Source organism: Syngnathus leptorhynchus, chromosome 15 (genome assembly GCF_054491065.1).
Source record: "Syngnathus leptorhynchus isolate UIUO chromosome 15, UIUO_Slep, whole genome shotgun sequence".
In the NCBI taxonomy this organism is placed as follows: Eukaryota; Metazoa; Chordata; class Actinopteri; order Syngnathiformes; family Syngnathidae; genus Syngnathus; species Syngnathus leptorhynchus.
In genome coordinates, this window is record NC_141209.1 from 9,893,687 (window position 1) to 9,915,594 (window position 21,908).

The window sequence follows — 21,908 nt, forward strand, 5'->3', positions numbered from 1 at the left end:
TGTTTTCAATGTATTTGACTGAATTTTGTCGCGTTGATTGCTTTTGGCTTTATCCTTTGCTCAGTTTAATTCATTTTAGATGGGATAATTGTATTGAGTTGAGTATGTTTGTACTAAATTTAGTTCCCTCTTCATTTTTTTTTCTCCTGCCTGGACCTGATGTAACGTGGTATCCCCCAGGTTGCGTTTTCTGCCGACGCTGTGAGGATGACCCCGTCTTGTTTGGGGACAAATTCACCCTGTGGGAGGACAACATCTCTGTGCACTACTTCTGCTTGGTCAGCATCGAGTTGCGCTTTCGTTGCCCCGAGAAGTCTTTCCTTCATAGACAAAGAACCAAGACCTCGTCCAGAATTTTGACTCGATGCCCTTCTCCTCGCAGCTGACGTCGAGCGGCATTTACCAGCGGGGCAAAGATAGCGAGGGCGTGTTGGGGTTCCTGGTGGACGACATCAAGCGGGAGGTCCGCCGCATTCTGCCAAAACAGGGTGAGTCCACCTCGCCGGAGGTCGCCGCATCTCCGCGACGTGGCTCTAAAATTTGTCGTAATCTTCTCTCCCCGTTGCCACGACGCTCAGGTGGTTCACAGTGATCCGATGCCTGCTGTGCACAGGAAGTGCTCTGGGCTCAAGCTGGACGCCGCCGACTGGACCTGTCCCGAATGCGCTAAGTCCACTGACAGGAAAGGTGACCAAAGCCGACGCCCCTTTCAAGGCCCGAGCACTGCCTTCTCAGCCATTTTACGTCCACACAGCTTCCTTCACCTTGACATGCAGCCCTTGCATATGCCTCATCCATCCCCCCTTGTTCTTGCTGGCAAATGACCCCAATCCCACCGGCACAACAATAATCCCTCCACATGTGCATAGCCGCTTCACACGGACGTGCGGGCCTCTCCACCGTATCCCCTCTTTGACATTGCAATTGTTTCTCCAGCAGCCGGTCGCCGCAGCACCGTCTTCCTGCGAGACCTCCTACTCTTGGCCACCGGTTCGCTGATGCCGCCGCCGCCGCCGAGGAGGAGGAGGACAAAACGCGGCCGAAGCAGGGCCGCTTCCCCCAGAGCCAGCACGAGGAGAACCCCCTCCTTCTCCCCGTTAAATCAGCCCGGCCGTCGGCCACCACGCACACCTCCTGCCTGGCGACGTCGCACCATAACAGTTTCTTAACAATTACGTTTTTGTTATTACTCTAAGACTTAGCATGAAGAGAATAATGTTTCACAGTGACATTGTTCACTTGTTAAATTGTGACTTCAGTATCAACTTGGAAAAATACAACTCTTAATTAAAATAAATTCTTCCTTGCTTGCTCGTTTTGTTGAACTGGCTTCTTAACTCTGATTCTTTCCTTGTGAAGACCTCGAAAGTTTGAGCTTTCCTCCAAGGAGATACAAGACCTTTGATACATGTTTGTCACGCTATATCATTTTGGAATCATCCAGCCAAATTGACACCCTTTATCAGGGAGGGAAAAAACAAGTCGGGCGCGTCTCACATCGTTCACTCAAAAGGTAGCAGAGTGATACCTTCTCTCGGTCGTCTCTCGCGATGGTTTTGTCAAACTGCATCAGAGTGGCCCCTCCTCCTTTTAATGCCTCTTTGTGTTGATGACACGTCATCGACAGTCCACAACATCCAAGATGGCGGCGGCATCGGTGCGCGACAAGCAGACAGGTACGTGTCTTCCGATCGTAAATTTTCAAATCACTCGTCATCCGTCATCTACTGCCGCCGGCGCACTCTTGACTTTTAAACTGTCAATTAGGACGGATGCGTAATTTAAACGAGCGTTCATGGACCGCCATGTGGAATTAGCATCTGTTCGCTGGCGCTCTCCCCCGTATTTTGCATTGACGTCTCGTCTCTAAAGATGTGAAGACATCGAGATGGCAAATAAACTTTCAGGATGAAAGCGTAAGCAAAAGTTGCCGCTTAGCTCGTCGTACGTGTCCCAAAATTGACCGAGTCCGCTGCAAAGTGGGGGAGAGCAAAGCTTGATTGTCCCGAACGGAAATGCGAACCTTTCTCTTGACTCTACTCCCCGAACATCTCTTTTAAATTCAACCTAAATTCCATCGAACAAAGTGTAGCAAAATCGAGCCAACCCGAGCTCGGTCTCGGCGCGTCTCAATTGATGTTATGTCTGCTCACGTGTTGTGTCTTTTTCTCACGGTTGCCGTCCAGTGGCTCTGAGGCGCATGTTGAACTTCAACACTCCCGTGAAGAACGTCACATCCGAGCCAGTATGGAAGGTAAGAAACAAACACAAACTAACAAATCAAAGGCATCAAAAGCCAACTTGAGCAAGTGAACTTGACTTTGGAGCGAAGCGGGCGAACTCCATCGGATGGCAGTTTGAGTGTGGCATGGAGACAAGTTTGCGTTTGTTTCCTAGGTGCTGATCTACGACCGCTTCGGCCAGGACATAATCTCACCTCTGCTGTCCGTCAAAGAGCTGCGGGACATGGGCGTCACCCTGCACCTGTGAGATGCCGTCGGCTGGGCGTACCTCACCTCGCACCGCCATCAACATCTCGTTGCCTTTGTGCCTTCAGCTTGCTCCACTCGGACCGAGATCCCATTCCCGACGTGCCGGCCATCTACTTTGTCATGCCCTCGGAGGAGAACGTGGACAGAATGTGTCAGGTGCTGGTGCAAGCGCCCGCTTCTCTCGAGTGGAATGTCGCCAACATTTTGGCACTCCGTGAGCCGCATCAGCAACCCAACTTGAGTTGTGGCAGGTCTCAAATGAGCACCAAAACTCAAGACGCACTCCAATTTTTTTCCCCTCATGAGGTTACAAATTGGTGTCACCTTATGGCGCGGATGGGCGCAGCAGGCTCCAGTTGCGCCTTGTTCGATCTTGGCCCGCGCCGTCATTTTCCGTCCAATCATCCGATTGCTTGTTGACCAAGCAAGCGACCTCGCGCAAGTGAAAACTCCCAAGTTGATTTGATGTCGGCAGAGTTCTGATCGGGCTCCGTGTGTGTGTCCGTGTGTGTGTGTGTGTGTGTGTGTGTGTGTGTGTGTGTGTGTGTGTGTGTGTGTGTGTGTGTGTGTGTGTGTGTGTGTGTGTGTGTGTGTGTGTGCGCGCGCGCGCGCGCGCGGGTGCAGGACCTGAGGAATCAGCTGTACGAATCTTACTACCTGAACTTCATTTCGGCCATCAGCCGAAGCAAACTGGAGGACATCGCTGGTGCCGCCTTGGCTGCGAATGCCGTCAGCCAGATCACCAAGGTTGCCGCGCTTACCCTTAATCGATTATCACTCCCAAATTTCAGGATGAACAAAATGTGATACAACCTCAGTGGCCTCCCGTTATCATTTGGACCCTTTTGTAATAATGGAATAGGCTAACTGGACCTTTTTTGGGTGTTTCAGGTATACGACCAGTACCTGAACTTCATCACGCTCGAGGACGACATGTTTGTTCTGTGCCATCAAAACAAGGAGCTCATCTCGTATCACGGTGCCGCTTTGCTGCTACGTCATCGCGCATGCGCCTCACCGCTGCTGCCGCCGCCCGCTCACCGACACCGTTGTGCCGCATCACCCCGCAGCTATCAACCGACCAGACGCACAGGACGCCGACATGGAGGCCATCATGGACACCATCGTGGATAGCCTCTTCTGCTTCTTCGTCACCCTTGGTGCGTCCCCACCAGCCGCCAGCCCACCCTCGCCCTGACCTTGCCGACGAATGCGCCCTGTGCTCGCGTAGGCGCTGTGCCTGTCATCCGGTGTCCCCGTGGCAACGCGGCTGAGATGGTTGCCGTGGTGAGTTGAGCGACGCGCTGTGCGCTTCTCAGCCCCTTTTGCAGGCGAAAGAAAACCTGTGAGAGTGTGGTCGAACCCAGGTCGGAACCCGGTGACGTCTCGGATCGAGAGACGAAGCAATATTTCTCTGACCTAGCGACCCGTCTCGTAAGCTTGTGGTCGGTCACAACCATCGGGGGCTCTGTTACCGTTGAGGAAATAAAGCGAGTCGGTCGGTTTTGGTCCAGTTCCAAATTGGAACAAAGTGACCCAGACTCGCTTGTCTTCTGAAACAGATGCGTGGCTTTTTGATTCATTTCACCATCCACTCCACCCTGTCTCGTAGAAGCTGGACAAGAAGCTGCGTGAAAACCTACGCGACGCCAGGAACAGCCTGTTCACGGGAGACAACATGGCCGCAGGGCAGTTCAGGTGAGCGCGCATTTCTTGCCAGCAGCGGCTCCTGTGACGCTCGTGGTCCTCTCGCGCACAGCTTCCAGAGGCCGCTGTTCGTCCTGGCTGACCGCAACATGGACATGGCCACACCCCTTCACCACACATGGACATATCAGGCGCTCATCCATGACGTCATGGTGAGCCGTCCGTTGAATTTTTGGATTATGATGAATGATAAATCCATTAAAATTATATTTTGACTGTTGAATCGCCCACCAGGACTTCCACCTCAACCGGGTGGTGCTGGAGGAGGGCGCGGTAGCCGAGGCGTCCCCGACTGGCGCCAGACCCAAAAAGAAGAACCGCCGCACGTACGACCTGACACCCGCCGACAAGTTCTGGCAAAAGCACAAGGGCAGGTGAGTGGCCGGGGAGCGAGGGGAGAGCAGGGTGCTTTTCTGACCGTGCATGCCCGCGAGCGGTGGCAGTCCCTTCCCGGAGGTGGCCGAGTCAGTCCAGGAGGAGTTGGATGCGTACCGGGCGCAGGAGGACGAGGTCAAACATCTGAAGAGCATCATGGTGAGAAACCCCTGTCTCCTTGCCCCTTGCTTGCCTCCACCGGCTGAGCTCTCTGTGCGGGCAGGGCCTGGAGGGCGAAGACGAGGGCGCTATCAGCATGCTGTCCGACAACACCGCCAAGCTCACGTCAGCCGTCAGGTGCGTGGCCTGCTCCCAGCTTCCTTATTCACAAGCAAGTTAACCCCCCCATCCCCGTGGGAATGCCTTCATGCAGCACTAAATACAGCGGGCCTACTGTTCAACGGCTTTTGTGCTGCTTTTCTCCTCACCAATGTAAACCCTACACGCATACGAAACATAAATTTGATGGCGAAGAAGAGTGTCACAGTTGGAGTTGTTTTGCTGAGACGATAACGACTCGATGCCTGTGACGATTGTTATGTCGAGAGCAAGACTATGTGCGGTGGGTGGCTAAGTTTGGTGTTTGTGTAGTTCTCTGCCCGAGCTGCTGGAGAAGAAACGCCTGATTGACCTGCACACCAACGTGGCCACGGCCGTGCTGGACCACATCAAGGTACTAACGTGCACACGCGTTACTAACCTGTAAAGGAGGCGCCGTGACGTGTCGTGCCTTTGTTGTCCCCCTTGTGACTTTACAGAGCCGAAAATTGGACGTTTATTTTGAGTATGAAGAAAAACTGATGAGTAAGTCAACTTTGGACAAATCTCTTCTGGATATCATCAGTGACCCGGACGGTATGCACGCACGCACACTCTCGCTCGGCCATCCCGTCTGAGCGCCCTGTTGACGCCACCGTGTTGTTGTTGCTCGTCAGCGGGGACTCCGGAAGACAAGATGCGACTCTTCCTCATCTTCTACATCACAGCTCAGCAGCCTCCTTCCGAGGTATCGCCTCCGACAATCTTAGAATACATTTCAATAGACTTTTAAAATTGCACGCAGCAAAAGCCGCAAAAAATTGACAGGTTCAGAGTTGTCACCAGATGGCAGCAAAACACTACTTTTTCCATAATCTAGTTTGTCAGGCGCTTTAGCACGTGTCCCTCGGCAAATTCGCAAGAGAATGCCAAAGCGCTCCTTTGGTCCAAAGAAACTCCTTTGCTCACGTCTTCAATTAGTAATCCCCTCGCAGCTAGATACTGCAAGATGGCAGCAAAGCACTTCTTTTGTGTAAAGAACCCCTAAACCGAGTTCCTTGGCACATTTATCAAAGAGCTCCTTTTGTCCAAAACAAGCTTCCATCTTCACCCTGACATACATCATCTGTTGGCACCAAGGTGCCGCACAATGGCAGTGAAGCGCTCCTTTTGACGAAAGGAAGCGCTTCACTTTAATGTGTTTTGGTTGAGCACAAAACGGCAACTATTTTTAAGCGATTTTTTTTAGGTTAGGAGAAAAAAAAAGGTGAATATTGAACCAAGCTCTCCCCGTGTGTGCCTGCCAGGGCATCTGTCTCGCGTGCGTGTGTATGTGTCTGTCTGTCTGTCTGTCTATCTATCTGCCCCCGCGCTAGAGCAAGCGCGCGCGCTGATGGCGATCGCAGGCCCAGTGGCGGCCGGCTATGACAGCGGCCGTGTCGTAAATCACGCTCTTCCCTTTCCAGTCCAAACCTGCTCTAAGTGTGACGGAATGTTTCCCTTGCTGCTCTTTTCTTTTTCCGCTGGTCCTTTTTGTTTTGCCCTTGCTGTGGCTCCAATGATAGCAGCACAACTTCCGTTTGTTGTGTGCCCCCAGTCTGACGTGGAGCAGTACAAAAAGGCCATGCTGGATGCCGGCTGTGACCTGTCGCCCATCACCTACATCAAACAGTGGAAGTGAGTCTCTGTGCCTGCGTCGGTCAATGAGCAATCCCTCCAGCTTTGCACCCTCCCCCAACTCCCCTAGGTGGGCGTATGGATATTAAGTCGCGCTTTTCCCGACCTGGGAAAAACGAGTTGGCGGGTGGAGATAGAGAGCAGACGACCCGCTGCGCCCTCCCTCAAAATGTGTCTGACCAGCCTGTCATTGAATTGCTCCTTTTTGATGCTACGAACGCTTGCAACCAAAAAGAGCGTCTGTAGGCCTCCCCCTCCGAGTCGTGTGGGCTTCCCTGTTGAACCTGCAAAAAAATGGGACAGATGAATGTCTGGTCCGCTGTCACGCCTTTATGACACGCTTTGATTTGTGTCTTCGCTGCGCAGAGCCTTCACCAAGATGTCCGCCACACCCGCCAACTACGGCAACAGCGGAGTCAAGCCCATGGGGTACCTTTCTTCAAATAGCCAAAGTGAACCCGATTACCATCCTGAGCTTGTCCTCCGTTCCTCTTCCTGCTCAGACTCTTCTCGCGAGTGATGAATAGCGGCTCTCAGCTGGTGATGGAGGGAGTGAAGAACTTGGTGCTCAAGCAGCACGTGAGTCCGCAAGCAAACACCTGCACAAGTCGTTTCCACGCCGTTCGTTTGTTCCACCAGCCCACTGGCATTGCGTGCAATGTTGTCATCTCTTGATCACATCACCTTGATGTCTCGTCTCCAAAACATTCCACTCAAAATCTTTCTTTACAATTTTGTTCAAGATCAATGATGATTGACCCCAAAAGAGGCCCTTTTTTCCGTTCGGAAGGAAAGGAAAATTTTCTGCTTTCCTGATTCTTGTCTATTTGTTGAAGTTAACAATTCACCTTGGGTCTCGGGAAGAGAACAGTTGCTCTTAACTATGTGTTGTCACTTTCAGAACCTCCCAGTTACGCGAGTCCTCGACAACCTGATGGAGATGAAGTCGCACGCTGTGAGTGTAACACACACACACACACGTCAGTACGAGCACACAAAAAGTGGTTGTTGGACTTGTTGAAAGGAATTTGGACCGACAGTGACAGAATTTCCTTGACCGCACGCGCTTATTTTTTCCCTGCTTGACTTGCTGTGCTCACGCTAACCCATCTTAACCTTGGATTGTGAGGAGGCTCCACCTCCGGGCTGCCAATAATTTTTGTCACGTGTTTATTTTTTTTCCTTCCCGTTCCAGGAAACGGACGACTATCGCTACTTTGACCCCAAGATGCTGCGCGGCAGCGAAAGGTAGCGCACGCGCAAGCGCTTGCTCTTAGCGCCGCGATGACGTCACAGCAATGTCATGTCTCCCTCGCGTTGCCCGCAGCTCCATTCCGAGGAACAAGAACCCTTTCCAGGAGGTGAGTCCATCTGTTTTTGACCGATACGTTCATCCATTGACTCAAATCTAAATGCCTTGCCAAGGACAAGAAACGTGAGCCGGATGACAACAAGACCAAAGAAAGAAAGGAAGAAAAAAAAACAAGCAGTGTGAAAAAAGCAAATGTAGTTCAAAATAAATGTACAAAATGTAAACATTTCTGAAAGAAAGGAGGAAATGTCAAATTGGATTTAAAAATAGTAGATTAACCAATTCTAGTTGTGTAAAAATGAAAAAGTAATTCTGTGGCAAAAGGGAATGAATGAGAAGGCAAAAGGTTCAGTTTGAAAAAATGTGCCGTATTTGTGGATGTGGCACAGGTAAAATGCAGCAGAGCAGGAAGAAAGTCAAACTGAAAATTGGGTCAATGCAAACATTTCAGTTTGTAAAAAGCTTTTCAGAAATTCTCCAGAAGGAAAAAAGCCAGTTAGTGTTGTGTCGTCACACTCATGACCTTGTTGACCTTGTTGTCTTCGAGGCCATCATCTTTGTGGTGGGTGGCGGAAACTACATTGAGTACCAGAACTTGGTGGACTACGCCAGAGTACGTGAACTCGCACGCACACACGCACACACATACACACACACACACACACACACACACACACACACACACACGACTCGCCGTATTGACGCGTGTGTCTGTTTGTCAGTCAAAAGCAGGCAAGAAAATCCTTTACGGCTGCAGTGAGCTGTTCAACGCATCGCAGTTCCTCAAACAGGTCAGTTGCAGTTTTTTTTCTTTTTGGATGAAAACTTTTCAACTTGTGGCCTTCTGACGTGTGAAAACCATTAAACACTGTGTGTGTGTGTGTGTGTGTGTGTGTGTGTGTGTGTGTGTGTGTGTGTGTGTGTGTGTGTGTGTTTGTGTGTGTTTGTGTGTGTTTGTGTGTTTGTGTGTGTGTGTTTGCAGCTCTCCCATTTGGGCCAAAAATGAGATGGCAGACCCCAAAGAACATTTTAGCCTGTGAGCAGAAGTGCTTGAGATGGATGAGCGCATCAATTGCTGTTGACTGGGTGGATGTTGTCCAGTCGCATCAATACAAAAGAACTTGACCAACCCCCTTTTTTAAAGTGTTTTGCTTTCGGAAGATGTATCTGAGGAAACCCCGTCTGTCAATCACCCCATAAATCAATATGTAGAATAAAAATTGTCGAGGCTCTTCAAGTCCAACCACGTCATCGTTTGTTGCAAGAACACATGCGACCAAGTGAGGATAATCAGACCTTGCCATTGAGATGAGCAAAGACAGTCGGACTCTGGCTGAGGGGAGGAAACAGCGCCTCCTCTTGGAAGGAGAAGGATGATGAACCGCAACTTTTCATTTTGGAACAAAGAAGCACCACAAGCTCCACTTCCCGGCCTGGAACCACATGAGAGACATTCTTGCTCTCCGTCTCAGCTGGAGACGCAGTGGGAGGAAATTCTCCTTCCTCCGCAACATCCTGTCTCGTGTTGATGATGTCATCAGGCCAGATCTCATTTGCATCCGTCCCAATCAGCATGAACCCCGATGACTGGGGAGCTATTGCACAAAGAGAACAGCAAGGTCCAATGCAAAGCAGGAGGAACATGGCTGGCTGCATTGTCGTTAGCCTCATTTCACTTCTCTCTTTTTCCAGACAAAGCAAGACATTAATCAAAGAAGTGTGCAGTTTGACCCTTTGACCTGGCTGACTGCCAATCTCCAATCACCCCGAGCATATCAAAGGATTCGGGTAATTCTGCCATTGGGCGAACAAAATATAGCCCACAATATGACAAGTTGGAAGCTGATATGCTTTCTCTTCTCTTTTGGCTGAATGTTTTTCTTTCCACTTGGACTTGAAAGAGTTGAGGTGAAAAGCTCGAGTTGTTCTCCCGTCGTGGCTAGTCAGAGGGCGCCGCTGCCTCCACGCCCACGGCGCGATCGTATTTAAAGGCTCCGGTTAGCCCCTCTAGTTCAATTTCTTCATCCTCATCCAGGATTTCGGATTTGCTTGGATTACAACCTTGGAGGTCAGCGTATTTTTTGCTGTGGTGCGACCGCGTTTGCTTGGTGTCGGGCCCGCAGCCCATTTGTATCTCATTTGCATGAGCTGCGCCTCATTAGCCTAAGCGTCGAATTGTGACCGCATTTGCGACCCTGTGCAGTGAGTTTGACGACTCTTTTTATTTGCTTGCCTTCCAGGCGGCGGTGTCGGTGCGCTCATGTCTAGGCTCCTTTTCAGCGGTACCAGCTGGCACCCACTCGTCTCCGCTCGAGCGTGATTCCACTGCGGCTCTCTCTGTCGAGCGCTCAATTCTTCTCCTCGAGTCCCCTCCTTAGTTCGGGCAGAGTCGGGCTCTGTTGTTCCCCATTTCCCCTTAATTTGCGTCTCGACCATGTTGTGTTCTGCGACGTCCTCGTACTTGTTCCGTAGTTTTGCAACTTTTGCAACAAAAAAAAATCCTATTTCACCCGATACTTTTCCTCTCTTCTACTGTACTCTAACACTTTTCTATTGGCGTCCACTCTGTCTTGCACTCGATTCCTTGTGAGCCGTATCCGCACCCCGTGACATTCTGTTTTCTTTTTCTATGTCCGTCCATGATGCCCCTCATCGACGTTCTACTTGACTCTCTGGCCTGGAGTCGACCCATCTCTCTCTGTTCTCTCCTCTTCTCCCCTTCCCACTCCGGTCCTTGGTTTGCCTCCATTCTGTTGATGTGTATTGCGATGACGTTCTTCTTGCAGGTGTTCTCTTCCTGGCATCGTGGCGGTCCTGCGAAAACTCGGGTGCGTCCTCGCATTTTTTGCTCGTGGCCCTCGAGCTTGTTTGGGTGTTGTGTGAAGTTGCCGTGTTTCTGCCGGTCGCTTAGCGACGCGGGCGCTCACCTGTGGCACCCGCGCCGTCGACCTAGACCCAACGGCGATGGTGGGCGACGTCCCGTTGCGGTGCCCGCCCCACTGTGCGCAACGCAGACTCTCTGTCTTCGGCACCACCGTGTACGCCGCCGTCTCATCCATTTGCGGTGCCGCGCTGCACAGGTAAAAAGCCTCACAGTTTCGCGTGCCTCGACCCGCGACATGACATGTTTGTCTGCAGCGGCGCTGTGGGACATACCGGTGGCGATGTTCTGCTCAGCCGTCTAACGGGACAGCAGCACTATGTGAGCACCCTGGCCAATGGCATCCAGTCGCAGGCCCTGTCACGCTGGAGCGCCTCCTTTAGCCTCCAAGGTAGGGTACGGCCAGCGCCGGCAAGCATGAGCGCTCACTGGGCCGGCCGGGTAGGACTCGCAAAGGACTCTTTACTCTGTGACCCAGGGCTCAAGGACCAAGGACCGCAGGAGCTGATCCGGGACTCGGGCATCGATTCCAGGCCAGCCAAGAAAGCTGCCAAGAAGATGTCTGTGAAAAAAATTGGAAATAAAGGTAACCTTGTCTTATCCTTTATTTTATTTTTTGTCCTGTTCTATCCCACGCCATCTTGCCTCTTCCCTCTCTGGACCTGCCTGGCTCTGCCCTGTGCTATCCAATGTGTGCCAGTCCGCTCTGCCCCATCCCTCCCAGTGCTGTCACTTCCCTGCCCCTCTCTCCCCTCCCCTCCCCCCCCCTCCCCTCGCCTCGCCTTCCCCGCCCCGTCCATCCTTTCTGGCAGCCATTTCCACAGCATTCTGTCCCGTCCCTTTCTGCCAGACTGTCAGATGGACATTGCGCTGGTGATTGACAGCAGCTCCAACTTGGGGCAGCGGCGCTTCAACCTTCAAAAGAACTTTGTCGGCAAGCTGGTGGCCATGTTGAAAGTTGGAGTCGACGGACCCCATGTGGGCCTCGTCCAGGCCAGGTCACGCACGCACCAATCGCTTTCCATCCATCTTGGTTGACCAGCGGTCAGCAAGCTTTGAGCTCAAAGTTATGAGTTAATGTGTGTCTGTGTGTGTGTGCGTGCGTGTGTGTGTGTGTGTGTGTGTGCGCACGCATGTGCGTGCAGTGACCTTCCTCGAACAGAATTCCTGCTCAGCAACTATACACAACCCAGAGAGCTTCAGTTAGCCATCAAGGGGCTTGCACACCTGGGAGGGAACACCAACACGGGTACTCACACACGCAGGGTGACTTGCTGTAGCAGGACTTTGGCTGGATGGACGGAGATGGTTCTGCAAAAGTCTCCAAGGAAGCTGCGTGTTTGTGTGGCACTCCCGCAGGCAAGGCCATCATGCACACGACAGATATGCTGTTCACGCAGCGGAGCGGCGCCAGACGCGGTCGCCCTCGGGTCATGCTTGTACTAATCGATGGCTGGCCGTCGGACGAGCTGCAGCCGGCAGCGGCGGCTGCCCGCCGCGCGGGCATCAATGTCTTCGTGGCCACCGTCACCCAGCCCGCGGCCAACGAGCTGCCCGCCGTACCCGATCGCGACTTTGCCAAGAAGGTCGGCGGGCTGGCACCGCCCGCGTGTTTGTCCCAGTCACGTGTTTAACTCAGTCACGTGTTTGACTCGCGTTTGTTGACTTCAGTCGGTGTGCAAAGACAACGGCTTCTTCAGCTACCAGATGTCCAGCTGGTTTGGTACCACCAAACACGTCAAACCTCTGGCACAGAGACTCTGTTCGCCAGACGGCCTTCTGTGCAGTACGTGATTTGATGGTGCCAGCACAACGCAGCAGAAATGCCATCCAAATGCCCGCCGTCGTGCGTACGTTTTGCCACAGGTCATACGTTTTGCCACAGGTCGTACGTGTTTTAATTCAGTCAACGTGGGCTTCTTGATCGACGGCTCCTCCAGCGTGGGTGATCCCAACTTCCGCACGCTCCTGGACTTCTTGGTGGCCATCGCCAGCAAGTTTGACATCTCCGACATGGGTGCTCGCGTGGGTGAGCATGTTGCCACTGTGCCAAACTTGAGTCTCCTGATATCTCCGTGGCCTTTTCATATCATTTTCTTGTGTGTGTCTGTAATGTCACACCCAGGCGCCGTTCAGTTCACGTATGACCAGCGTCTGGAATTTGGCCTTAGCGAGCACGACAGCAAAGATGGCGTCCTGCGCGCCCTGAGGGCCATCCCCTACATGAGTGGCGGCACGGCCACCGGGAGTGCCATCACCTTCGCCACGCAAAACCTCTTCAGGTGACGCCCGCCATCGTTCGCGCTCTGATTCCGTGAATTGATTCTCTCGTAACAGGCCGACGGCAGTCAGACGTAACTTCCTGATTGTGGTGACTGACGGCCAATCGTACGACAGCGTGGGCGGGCCCGCGCTGGCGGCGCAGATTCAAGGTGTGCCCATGTGACTGTTTTCATTATATTATTGGAAAAGCTTCTGCAATACCAATATGGACAGTTTTCCTTGAAATGTGTTACTATAACCATTTTCTTAGAAATGGAGAACTTTTCAATAAAAAGGACTTATTAGTGGCACCACGGCGGCGCGCTGGTTAGCATGTTGTATTTTGCCGGGGCTCATTTGTGTCATGTCTTTAAAGCAGTGGTTCTTAACCTGGGTTTGATCGAGTGACCTCCACTGCGGCGGTCCGAACACACCTGATTTATCGTGTAAATTCGCGATGACGCATAACTGAACTGGTCTCGCTCGCAAAGGCAACGGCAGAAGTAACACTGATTTGCAGGAATGGAATTTGATGTGAGTTCATGCATTTTGTAGGTGATGTTCATGCACGGCTCATTTTGTGGACCAGTAAAACACATCTATGTCTTGAATTTGAAAAAAAGAATTTTATTTTTCACTTACAAGGAGTTCGGTGAATGCGCATATGAAGCTGGTGGGGTTCGGTACCTCCAACAAGGTTAAGAACCACTGCTTTAAAGTGATTACCGTAATTTTCGGACTATTAGTCGCTCCGGAGTATAAGTCGCACCACCCATAAAATGCACAATAACGTGAAAAAAAACATATATAAGTCGCTCCGGAGTATAAGTCGCACTTTTGGGGCAAATGTATTTGTCAGAATCCAACACCAAAAACAGACACGAACCAGCAACAACAGGCGAAACGATACGGGATGCTAACGTGACATACACAAACGAGAGGCTGAGAACGGGCCTAACGTCAGAGTTATTCAAATGATTATTACATAAATAACACGTTTATCAAACCATCTGTGGCACTCCAATTCATTAAATCCATCGATCGTGCTTGATGTAAACAATGACGTTGGACCTGTTGTAAGTTGCATTTGTAATTATTCCACAGACCCATATAACGATATATAAAGTATATTTCAAATAACTATCATATAGCAACAATATTACCAAACCATCTGTCACTCCAAATCATAAAATACATCGATCATCGATCGTGTAAACAATGCCGCGTACGCGCGCCGTCGGACTCGTGATTCGCATGTCTGGTGTGATGTGTGCTCGCATGCTGTCCATCACAAGCAGAGCTTGCATCCTAAATTGCATTGCTGCCCCGACTGTTTTATTTATTTATTTATTTTTACATCACCACACTAAATTCTCTTCACCAGACCTGTGCTTTTTAAAAACTCAAAAAAACAGCGCTTTCCCCTCCCAGTTGTTGCGTCACGGCCAATGGTGAAATTTAAATCACCCTCGTTCAGTTTCGTTTGAAAATAACTATATTTCTTTGTCAGTTGTTTTTTTTTGTTTTGTTTATTTGTTTCATGAACTTGAATATTGTGCTTTAAAGTGTGAATTGCTTTATTCGTTTTTTCAATGTATTAAAAATAATATGTGAGGTGATCAACTCACACAGTAAGTAATGTGTTAATGATCAAGTAAATTCTTTTGAAAAAAAACACATAAGTCGCTCCTGAGTATAAGTCGCCCCCCCACCCAAACTATGAAAAAAACCGCGACTTATAGTCCGAAAATGACGGTAGTTGCTTTTTTTCACCAGTGTGCTGTTTGTGGCTTTTGCCCCGCCCATGACAGGCATCAGCATGTTTTCAGTGGGCGTGGCCTGGGCGCCCATGGACGACCTGCGCGCAATGGCGTCGGAGCCCAAAGACGAGCACGTCTTTTTCAGCCAACATTTCGGTGGCCTGGAGGAGCTCGTCGATGATGTCCTCCGTGCAATTTGTCACGACTTTGACGTCAACAATTGAATACATAATTTGGACGCCATAACGTCATGGCCAAGTCACCACGTGTAGTTAAGTGAAAACTCTCCTCATTGCCATGTAGAACTTTTCTTAGGCGCGTATTCATATTATTAATTGCAACAAAATCTACATGTAAGTGCTTCCAGTCAAATGTTCTCACTGGTTCCAATGATTTTCGCTTTGTAGAGCGGCATTTTTGAAACCATCATGAGCCTTCATTGCATTGTATCTTGAGGCTACAATCAGCAGAAGTTGAGTCTAATTTCTTTCGTGTAGTCTTTTAAAGGCATTGAGTTTTGGAATAATTATTCCATCCATCCATTTTCTATACCGGGTGTCGCAGGCGTGCTGTAGCCTATCCCAGCGGGCAGTAGGCGGGGGACACCCTGAACCGGTTGCCAGTCAATGGCAGGGCACAGAGAGACTAACAACCATCCACACTTGCACTCACACCGACGGGGCAATTTGGATTGCTCAATCGGCCTACCAAGTCTGTTTTGGGGATGTGGGAGGAAACTGTAGTGCCCGGAGAAAACCCGCACGCACCCTCCTAGCTGTGAGGTGGACGTGCTGACCAATTTTTGTAACAACAAATTTATTAGAAGCTTTTTTCGACAAAACTGGTTCTTTCAAATGTGGTTATACTATATTGAAAAACTTTAAAGCCCACGTATCCATCCATCCATCCATTTTCTGAACCGCTTTGTCCCCATCATGGTAATCAATTCTACTGTTTGACATTGTACTCATTCAGTTGTGGTCTATATAAAGTGGAACAGCGATACTTTTGTCTGCATTTCTCATTTTGATAGGATCTACTTGTTCTGAGGTGCTTTTTCCTTTAAAAATAAAATCATTTCGCGGTGTCCATCTTATGTCGTCTGCCGATAATCTTTTCAGCACATAGCTGGCGTTGCGGCGATAATGGGGTCCAATGGCGTCCAGAATATCTCCCCAATCTTCATCGGCTGTCTTCTCAAAAGTCTTTCTTTCATCAGAGTCTGCCTTCTCCAAATTCTGCCTTCATCAGAGTGTCCCTGATGAAGGCGGAAGTACATGCCGAAACATGTCAGGTAATATAACCTCGAACACATCATTAGCTTCTTTGTCGTACCATTCATCAAACTTAACTGGTTGAGAGGGTGACATTCGTTCGATACCGTAGTGTGCACGGTCAGGGTAACACCCTACGTAGTTTAGATATTCTAAAGCGCTGAATTTGTGTGGAAAATAGCCCTTTGATTTATCTTCAAACCCAAGAGCTTTAGGCATCGCACTTAGAGGCATGGTCAGAAATGAGAGAGAGTCTTTATATCGAGATTTCATGTCTAAATCGATAAATGACAGAACTTTACGCCCTTGCATCAGAATGTCAAGTTTGATACCCAGTTCAAGCATTCTCCTTATCAAGATGTATGAATCAAAACCTCTTGCATTATGCGCGACAAATGTCATTTGTTTAAACCGGGGGTTTCAAAAAAAAATAAGAAAACCAAACCATTGTTTCTCCAATCTATTGGATTTACAACAGATGAGAAAAGCTTTGTGTAAACCATCTGTATCTACATAGGTTTCAAAATCTGATGTAGTAGACTACATCTTTGCAAGGTGGTTGAGGCTTGATGGGCTGAATGTAACACACGTGAGGGTTCAACAACGCATCATCTTGACTCAAGAAGTTTACTTTACACAGGTAAACCAGCACAAACGAACGGTACCATTTTGGGTCCATTTGGAGGGAAATGGGGGGAGGGCTGGGTGACGTCATCGCTATACAATAAATGTCTAATATCTACGAAACCGGAGCAGCACAAACGAAGCACAAACGAACGGTCCCATTTTGGGTCCATTTGGGTGGTCCAGTTGCGCGATCGGACAAAATGAAACTTCCTGCGCACAGAGGTCCACTTCAATTTTGGAAAATCCATTAGGACTTTGAAAATATTTTCTTCATTTTAGCGACGGCTTTGTCGCGGTGCAGCTAAGCGGTCGGTGACGCGCTACGGTTGTGCGATCGGCGGTGCGCTGCAGTTGTGCGATCGGACAGAAATGCGCAGATGAAAAAATGCTTACAAAAGCGGGTTTTTTTTTTCTTGGAACGGATGAATTTTTTTCCCATTATTTGTAATGGGAAAACATGATGCGGAATTCGAGTGATTCTTTTCTCGAACAGCCTTCTGGAACGGATTGTGTTCAAAAACCGAGGTCCCACTGTATAGACGTGTTTTGGACTGATTTTAGCCTAGACGTCTAGGCACTATATAGTGGTCTACCCCAAGAATTGATTGAAAGTCGTTTGCTCTGGCTGACCGTTCTTTGGCTATAATATGGAGATGGCTTGTAATGTTTTTCTTCTTTGTATCATCTAAGCTTTGTTTTTGTACTTGCTGTGCAATGGGATTTATAGGGTATGTTACTGTACCTATTTGTGTTTGGATAAATGGTTGGGAGGGGGGGAAACAGTCGCCATGGAAACGAGACGCAAACATTCCAGGCAGGAGCGCGTGGACGAGGTAAGATGACGAGAATTTCTCTCCACACTTGCAATTTACTTGGAATTGCTATCTATTATTAGCTGAGTACAATAGCGGGTTTTGGCCATGTTACACAACTTTGAAAAGCATTTTCCTCGTGATATTTGACATTTGAAACGTTTGACAATTGCGTGCCATCATCACATCACGACCACTTGATTAGGTTCACCAAGTTACTAACTACAATGTCGTGGAGCCCCTTTAAATTTTGTATTTCAAATAAGAGTAAAGAAATTCATTTGAATATCTTATACAATATTTAAACCAGAAAAACAGGAAAATCAAAATCTCCAAATTTGTCCAGATTGAATTCTGTACTTAAGTATTATGTTCTTTTTGCTAATCTGATCCTGAAACTAAAATCCATCTTATCTACAACACCTATATTACTTCTAAGTTTTGGAATGATGTTAAGAACTTTATACTCACTAAAACAAATATATGTATTGACATTAGAGCCAAAGATATTGTACCCGGTTTTGAACCGGAGAATACTCCACTTAAGCATGTTACTAATGTTCTACTGCTTGTGGGAAAGTTCCATATTCACAAAGCAAAAGTTAATCATTCGTCTCCACTTCTATTTTTTTCTCTGAGCCGTAGTCATATGTCCATGTTTTGGCTCTCATTTCCAACAAGTTATTTTGTGTGACCTTTGATCGAATTGAAATCACATTTGAATCTTAAGTTTTCAAGCAAAACCTGAATGTTTGCTATGCTTCTGCTAAATAAAGTTGGCAAAAACAAGTTACCTCCAAATATTAGTAACACGTAAAAAAATTATACAAGGCCAGTCATTTTTTCAGTGATTAGCAAATTTAGATTCAAGCAGGGAGGCAGTGGGTTCCATTCTTATAGTCTTTGGCATGACCCGACCGGGGCTTGAATCCACAACCTTCCAGGCTCAGGGCGGACACTCTATTACGAGGCCACTGAGCTAGGATGATTAAATAAACAAAAATAAACATTTGCTTGACGTTTAGGCCACCTGAGTGACAAAGAGGAGGAGGACCAAGAAGATGCTCAAGCAGGCAAAGAAAGCAGGCGGGGTCTTGGAGATACCACAGCGATGGCATCGAGCCAAACAAGAGGAAGTGGAGAGGAAGAGGGAGGAGCTTCTCGCACTCTTCCTCACGGTAACGCTCAGTGAGAGCATTTGGGTGACCATGGTGACGATGATGCTCAGAGGCCGAGGCTGGCGTTGCATTATTATGCGCAAGAGTCTGAAGTGGGCGCGCGTTTGTGGCCACAGGTCAAAGTTCATCGGGAGGAGCAAAATTCGCGCGTCAATCAGGCGAAGCTGGACCACGCCTGGCGCGTCATCCTGCAGCGGGCGCACTCAGAACAGCTGCGCCATGACATCATCGTCTTGAGACAGACGTTCGAACGACAGCTGGATGCCCTACAGGATATCATCAAGGTGTTAGCATGCGAGCTAAAATGAGAATGGCGACCAGAGTGCGTGCCGCTTTCTCCTTGTTTCTTGGCCCGCTTCCTGTTTGTCCCTCGCAAAACTTGCTCTTTGACCCTCCCAACTAGGCCACTCTTCTTTTGATTTCTCGCAACAGGTCATTGGCCCTAAAGAGCTCCTTTGGTTTTTATGCAACTTCCTGCTTGATGCTCGCATAGCTTCCTTTGTTTCTTGGTTTTAGTTTCTCACGTCTCATTACTTATTCCTAACTTGCCCTCTTTTTTTATCTCTTGTGGCACACCACTTCGTTTTTTTTCCCGTATTTTTTGAGGCAGGTCCTGTCAGGTGACCTGGAGGAGGCGGAGCGTCAGTGTTGCCGCGTGCGTCGCCTTCACCTTCATCACGCTGAGTGTTTGCGGACTTTGCTGGATGAGCGCGTGGCGTCTGTGCAGATCCACTGGGAGCAAAACATGCAATACATTGATCAAGGCTTAGCAGAAGACAGGTCAGTGCATGCATCTCCTTGGCGCCGACTCGTGCCCAAACTCATGTGGTCATTTTGATGCGTTGCGCTGATCGGGGGATTAACCGGTCTTCTGTTGCTGCTCGGGCCCAAATAAATCATTGGAAACAACATTTAATCAATGAAACCACCACTGATTCTGAAAGTAAAAATGTTTTGTAATTTCATGTTGCAATTCTTACTGCACACAAACTAATCGACCCTATGCAAGGTGACAAAACGGACATGAAGCCATTCCCCCCCCATATATTGAAATAAGGCACGTCACATCCGTTGACAAGTGGGCTGTGTCCCCCCACAATGACGCAAACACTCCTTTCGAGTTGGGCCAGTTTGAGTGAAAGAAAGAAAATGTGAAAACAAAACGCATGGTTAAAAGAAGGACAAACAGATGACAAGCTAATGCGCTAAGTTGCTACCTGCAGTAACAACATGGCGATGGAGTCCCAACATCAGCGTCAGCGCTTTGAGGATGCAGCATTGATGTCGCTGCGGCATGATGATGTCATGCGCCAAGTGCATGTCGTGTACGGCGACATTATGTCAGCCCGGCGCGACGCTCAGCATGAGCGGGTACGTCAGCAACCACTCGCTCTCACTTCCTGGACGCCGTCATTGTTTTAGATAGCTCATTTGTTGTTGCGCCCTCCTGTCAGGTGTCTGCGCTATGCAGCACCGACGAGAAGATGGAGGAGAAACGACATCAGAAGCAGGAACTGGAACAGGAAGCGGAGCAGGCGAGCCGCCCGGCCCAACTTCTCATGTCCAGAAACCAACAACTGATGAATGACACCGGCAAGGACGTGACGAGAGTGCGCAGGCTGCAGGTGACACGCTGGCAGCCAGGATGCCTCACCTCAGTCACATAACCCTAACCCTCACCTCCAGGTCGCCGTCAGCAGCCTGCGCACCAAGCTGAGCACCTTCCAGACAGAAAGGACGTCCGAGGCGGAAGTGCCGTCGTCGGCGAGCACCGAGGTGGCGGCCAAGACGTGTGGCCTTGGCCGCCATCTGACCGAAGCCCGCCGGGCGTCCAGGAAACGTCTGTCCGTGCTGGCGCTCCAGACAGACACCGCTGCGCACAAGCTGAGGGCGCTAGTCGCCAAGGTGTCAGAGTCAGGTCGTCGTGGAAACTGAGAGTCGCTGACCAACGTTTTTTCCGCAGGGTGAGAAAGTTCTGTTCACCACCTCCTTGTGCAGTCAGCTCAAACTCGCAAAGACTTGGTGGCCAAGCAGCGGCAAAGGCGGCGAGCGTCCAATAAAGACACGACCGACCGAGGTAGGAGGTGGCCGCATGTAAAAAAATATTTGACAAAATAACGTAGTAGGGTTAGGGTTTCATAGTAGGCTTTCAAACTAGGGTTGGGGGTTTCAAAGTAGGACCAAGTATAGTAAAGCCTTACATGGTCCATGGCTTTGGTTAAAAAAAAAAAAAAAGACCATGTCTTTTTTAATGGAGTTGTTTTTGTTTTGTTTTACAAAAATAGTGAAAAATTCAAAATCTGAATAACATAGCATTTACATGAACATGCGAAGTGGCTCTGGAGACTTTAGGGACTTGATGTTTGCGCATGCAGACGTTTCCAGATGTTTACCAGATTAGTCGCCTTCTCAACTGGGACCTGCTGCAGCAAGAGGCGCTGGCCAAACGCTCGGAGGAGCTGCGTCGTGACAACCGTCGGCTCAGGCTTCTGCTACGCCGCTGTCTGCACGGCACGACGCTCGGAGGAGGCCCCCCCGCACTTGTCGCCATTAGAGCAGCGCCCGTCGCGGGCGCACACCCAGTCGGGACGTCGAACCACAACGTCATCGAGGCCAACCAACGCCGTCGTCAGTAACTCACTTAGGTAACAAGGACACCTGCTGCCACGAACCGGACTGGTTCGGAGCATTCGGCGCACAGCGCTACACTGCTACTGTATAAAAGATGCATTCATATTTCTTCAAAAGCGACGAATATTGTGTGGCGTTAGTGGTGATTTTGGTGACTTTTGAAATGTGTCATTTTCAATAGAAAATAAGAGTTTAGGGTTGTCAAATGCAAATCTCAAACGTGTGCTCATTTGCGATTACGTTTGTCCACTAGATGTCAGTGTTTACCAGGCCTGAGAGACAATATTGCGAATTAAGTATCTACAATATTGCGAATGAAGTTCACCGGCCCCAAGCGACAACCGGTCACCGAGGCACCCGCCGAAGGCGGGTGCCGAGTTCACTGGCCCCAAGTGACAACCGGTCACCGAGGCACCCGCCGAAGGCGGGTGCCGAGTTCACTGGCCCCAAGCGACAGCGGTCACCGAGGCACCCGCCGGAGGCGGGTGCCGAGTTCACCGGCCCCGAGCACCAGCGGTCAGCCACGGAGGGTGCTGGATCATCCATACTTCCATAGCTCCATAGCCCCGGAGCTCCATAGCCCCGGAGCTCCATAGCCCCGGAGCTCCATACTTCCATAGCTCCATACTTCCATAGCCCCAGAGCTCCATACTTCCATAGCT

At 49.6% G+C, this 21,908-nt stretch overlaps 3 protein-coding genes across 7 annotated transcripts; all 3 read left to right on the forward strand.

The window, feature by feature from the left end:
- The first annotated feature begins 1,580 nt into the window (after positions 1-1,580).
- On the forward strand, positions 1,581-9,064 carry scfd1 (sec1 family domain containing 1). Of its 3 annotated transcripts, none has more exons than XM_085931846.1 (25): positions 1,581-1,676; positions 2,187-2,254; positions 2,398-2,486; positions 2,558-2,648; positions 3,117-3,239; positions 3,384-3,471; positions 3,563-3,652; positions 3,724-3,779; positions 4,105-4,190; positions 4,252-4,351; positions 4,434-4,573; positions 4,643-4,733; positions 4,798-4,871; positions 5,166-5,247; positions 5,333-5,429; positions 5,510-5,580; positions 6,430-6,509; positions 6,876-6,938; positions 7,013-7,088; positions 7,411-7,464; positions 7,705-7,757; positions 7,837-7,870; positions 8,369-8,434; positions 8,544-8,612; positions 8,804-9,064. In XM_085931846.1, the coding sequence occupies exons 1-25, from the start codon at positions 1,610-1,612 to the stop codon at positions 8,825-8,827; spliced, it is 1,932 nt and encodes a 643-aa protein (XP_085787972.1). In that variant the 5' UTR covers positions 1,581-1,609; the 3' UTR covers positions 8,828-9,064. The 3 variants fall into 3 exon arrangements, with proteins under 3 accessions (XP_085787972.1, XP_085787973.1, XP_085787974.1); XM_085931847.1 differs by having other exon boundaries at positions 1,590-1,676; positions 4,105-4,181; XM_085931848.1 differs by lacking the exons at positions 8,369-8,434; positions 8,544-8,612; positions 8,804-9,064 and adding an exon at positions 7,935-8,340 and having other exon boundaries at positions 1,590-1,676.
- Positions 9,065-9,200: 136 nt separating this feature from the next.
- coch (coagulation factor C homolog, cochlin (Limulus polyphemus)) lies at positions 9,201-15,903 on the forward strand. Of its 3 annotated transcripts, none has more exons than XM_085931849.1 (14): positions 9,201-9,440; positions 9,514-9,889; positions 10,062-10,649; positions 10,733-10,901; positions 10,960-11,093; positions 11,181-11,288; positions 11,553-11,700; positions 11,848-11,951; positions 12,062-12,288; positions 12,374-12,488; positions 12,588-12,731; positions 12,828-12,984; positions 13,040-13,134; positions 14,776-15,903. In XM_085931849.1, exons 4-14 carry the CDS (start codon positions 10,786-10,788, stop codon positions 14,946-14,948), a joined length of 1,521 nt encoding a protein of 506 aa, XP_085787975.1. In that variant the 5' UTR covers positions 9,201-9,440; positions 9,514-9,889; positions 10,062-10,649; positions 10,733-10,785; the 3' UTR covers positions 14,949-15,903. The 3 variants fall into 3 exon arrangements, with proteins under 3 accessions (XP_085787975.1, XP_085787976.1, XP_085787978.1); XM_085931850.1 differs by having other exon boundaries at positions 9,514-9,609; positions 10,608-10,649; XM_085931852.1 differs by lacking the exons at positions 9,201-9,440; positions 9,514-9,889; positions 10,062-10,649 and having other exon boundaries at positions 10,697-10,901.
- A 1,334-nt stretch (positions 15,904-17,237) lies between these two features.
- Positions 17,238-21,423, forward strand: LOC147045655 (dynein regulatory complex subunit 2-like). Its single transcript, XM_085932407.1, has 9 exons — positions 17,238-17,458; positions 18,463-18,615; positions 18,732-18,899; positions 19,226-19,395; positions 19,839-19,986; positions 20,070-20,240; positions 20,302-20,520; positions 20,579-20,692; positions 20,991-21,423. Exons 2-9 carry the CDS (start codon positions 18,499-18,501, stop codon positions 21,249-21,251), a joined length of 1,368 nt encoding a protein of 455 aa, XP_085788533.1. The 5' UTR covers positions 17,238-17,458; positions 18,463-18,498; the 3' UTR covers positions 21,252-21,423.
- Positions 21,424-21,908: the final 485 nt, after the last annotated feature.

Coding starts and splice junctions, on each gene's coding strand:
- scfd1 (XM_085931846.1), top strand. CDS start 1,610: ATGACACGTCATCGACAGTCCACAACATCCAAGATGGCGGCGGCATCG. Junction 3,240..3,383: donor CCGTCAGCCAGATCACCAAG/GTTGCCGCGCTT, acceptor TGGGTGTTTCAG/GTATACGACCAGTACCTGAA. Junction 4,574..4,642: donor TGGCAAAAGCACAAGGGCAG/GTGAGTGGCCGG, acceptor GAGCGGTGGCAG/TCCCTTCCCGGAGGTGGCCG.
- coch (XM_085931849.1), top strand. CDS start 10,786: ATGGTGGGCGACGTCCCGTTGCGGTGCCCGCCCCACTGTGCGCAACGC. Junction 11,094..11,180: donor CGCCTCCTTTAGCCTCCAAG/GTAGGGTACGGC, acceptor TCTGTGACCCAG/GGCTCAAGGACCAAGGACCG. Junction 12,732..12,827: donor CGACATGGGTGCTCGCGTGG/GTGAGCATGTTG, acceptor TGTCACACCCAG/GCGCCGTTCAGTTCACGTAT.
- LOC147045655 (XM_085932407.1), top strand. CDS start 18,499: ATGCTCAAGCAGGCAAAGAAAGCAGGCGGGGTCTTGGAGATACCACAG. Junction 18,900..19,225: donor CCCTACAGGATATCATCAAG/GTGTTAGCATGC, acceptor TTTTTGAGGCAG/GTCCTGTCAGGTGACCTGGA. Junction 20,521..20,578: donor TGAGGGCGCTAGTCGCCAAG/GTGTCAGAGTCA, acceptor TTTTTTCCGCAG/GGTGAGAAAGTTCTGTTCAC.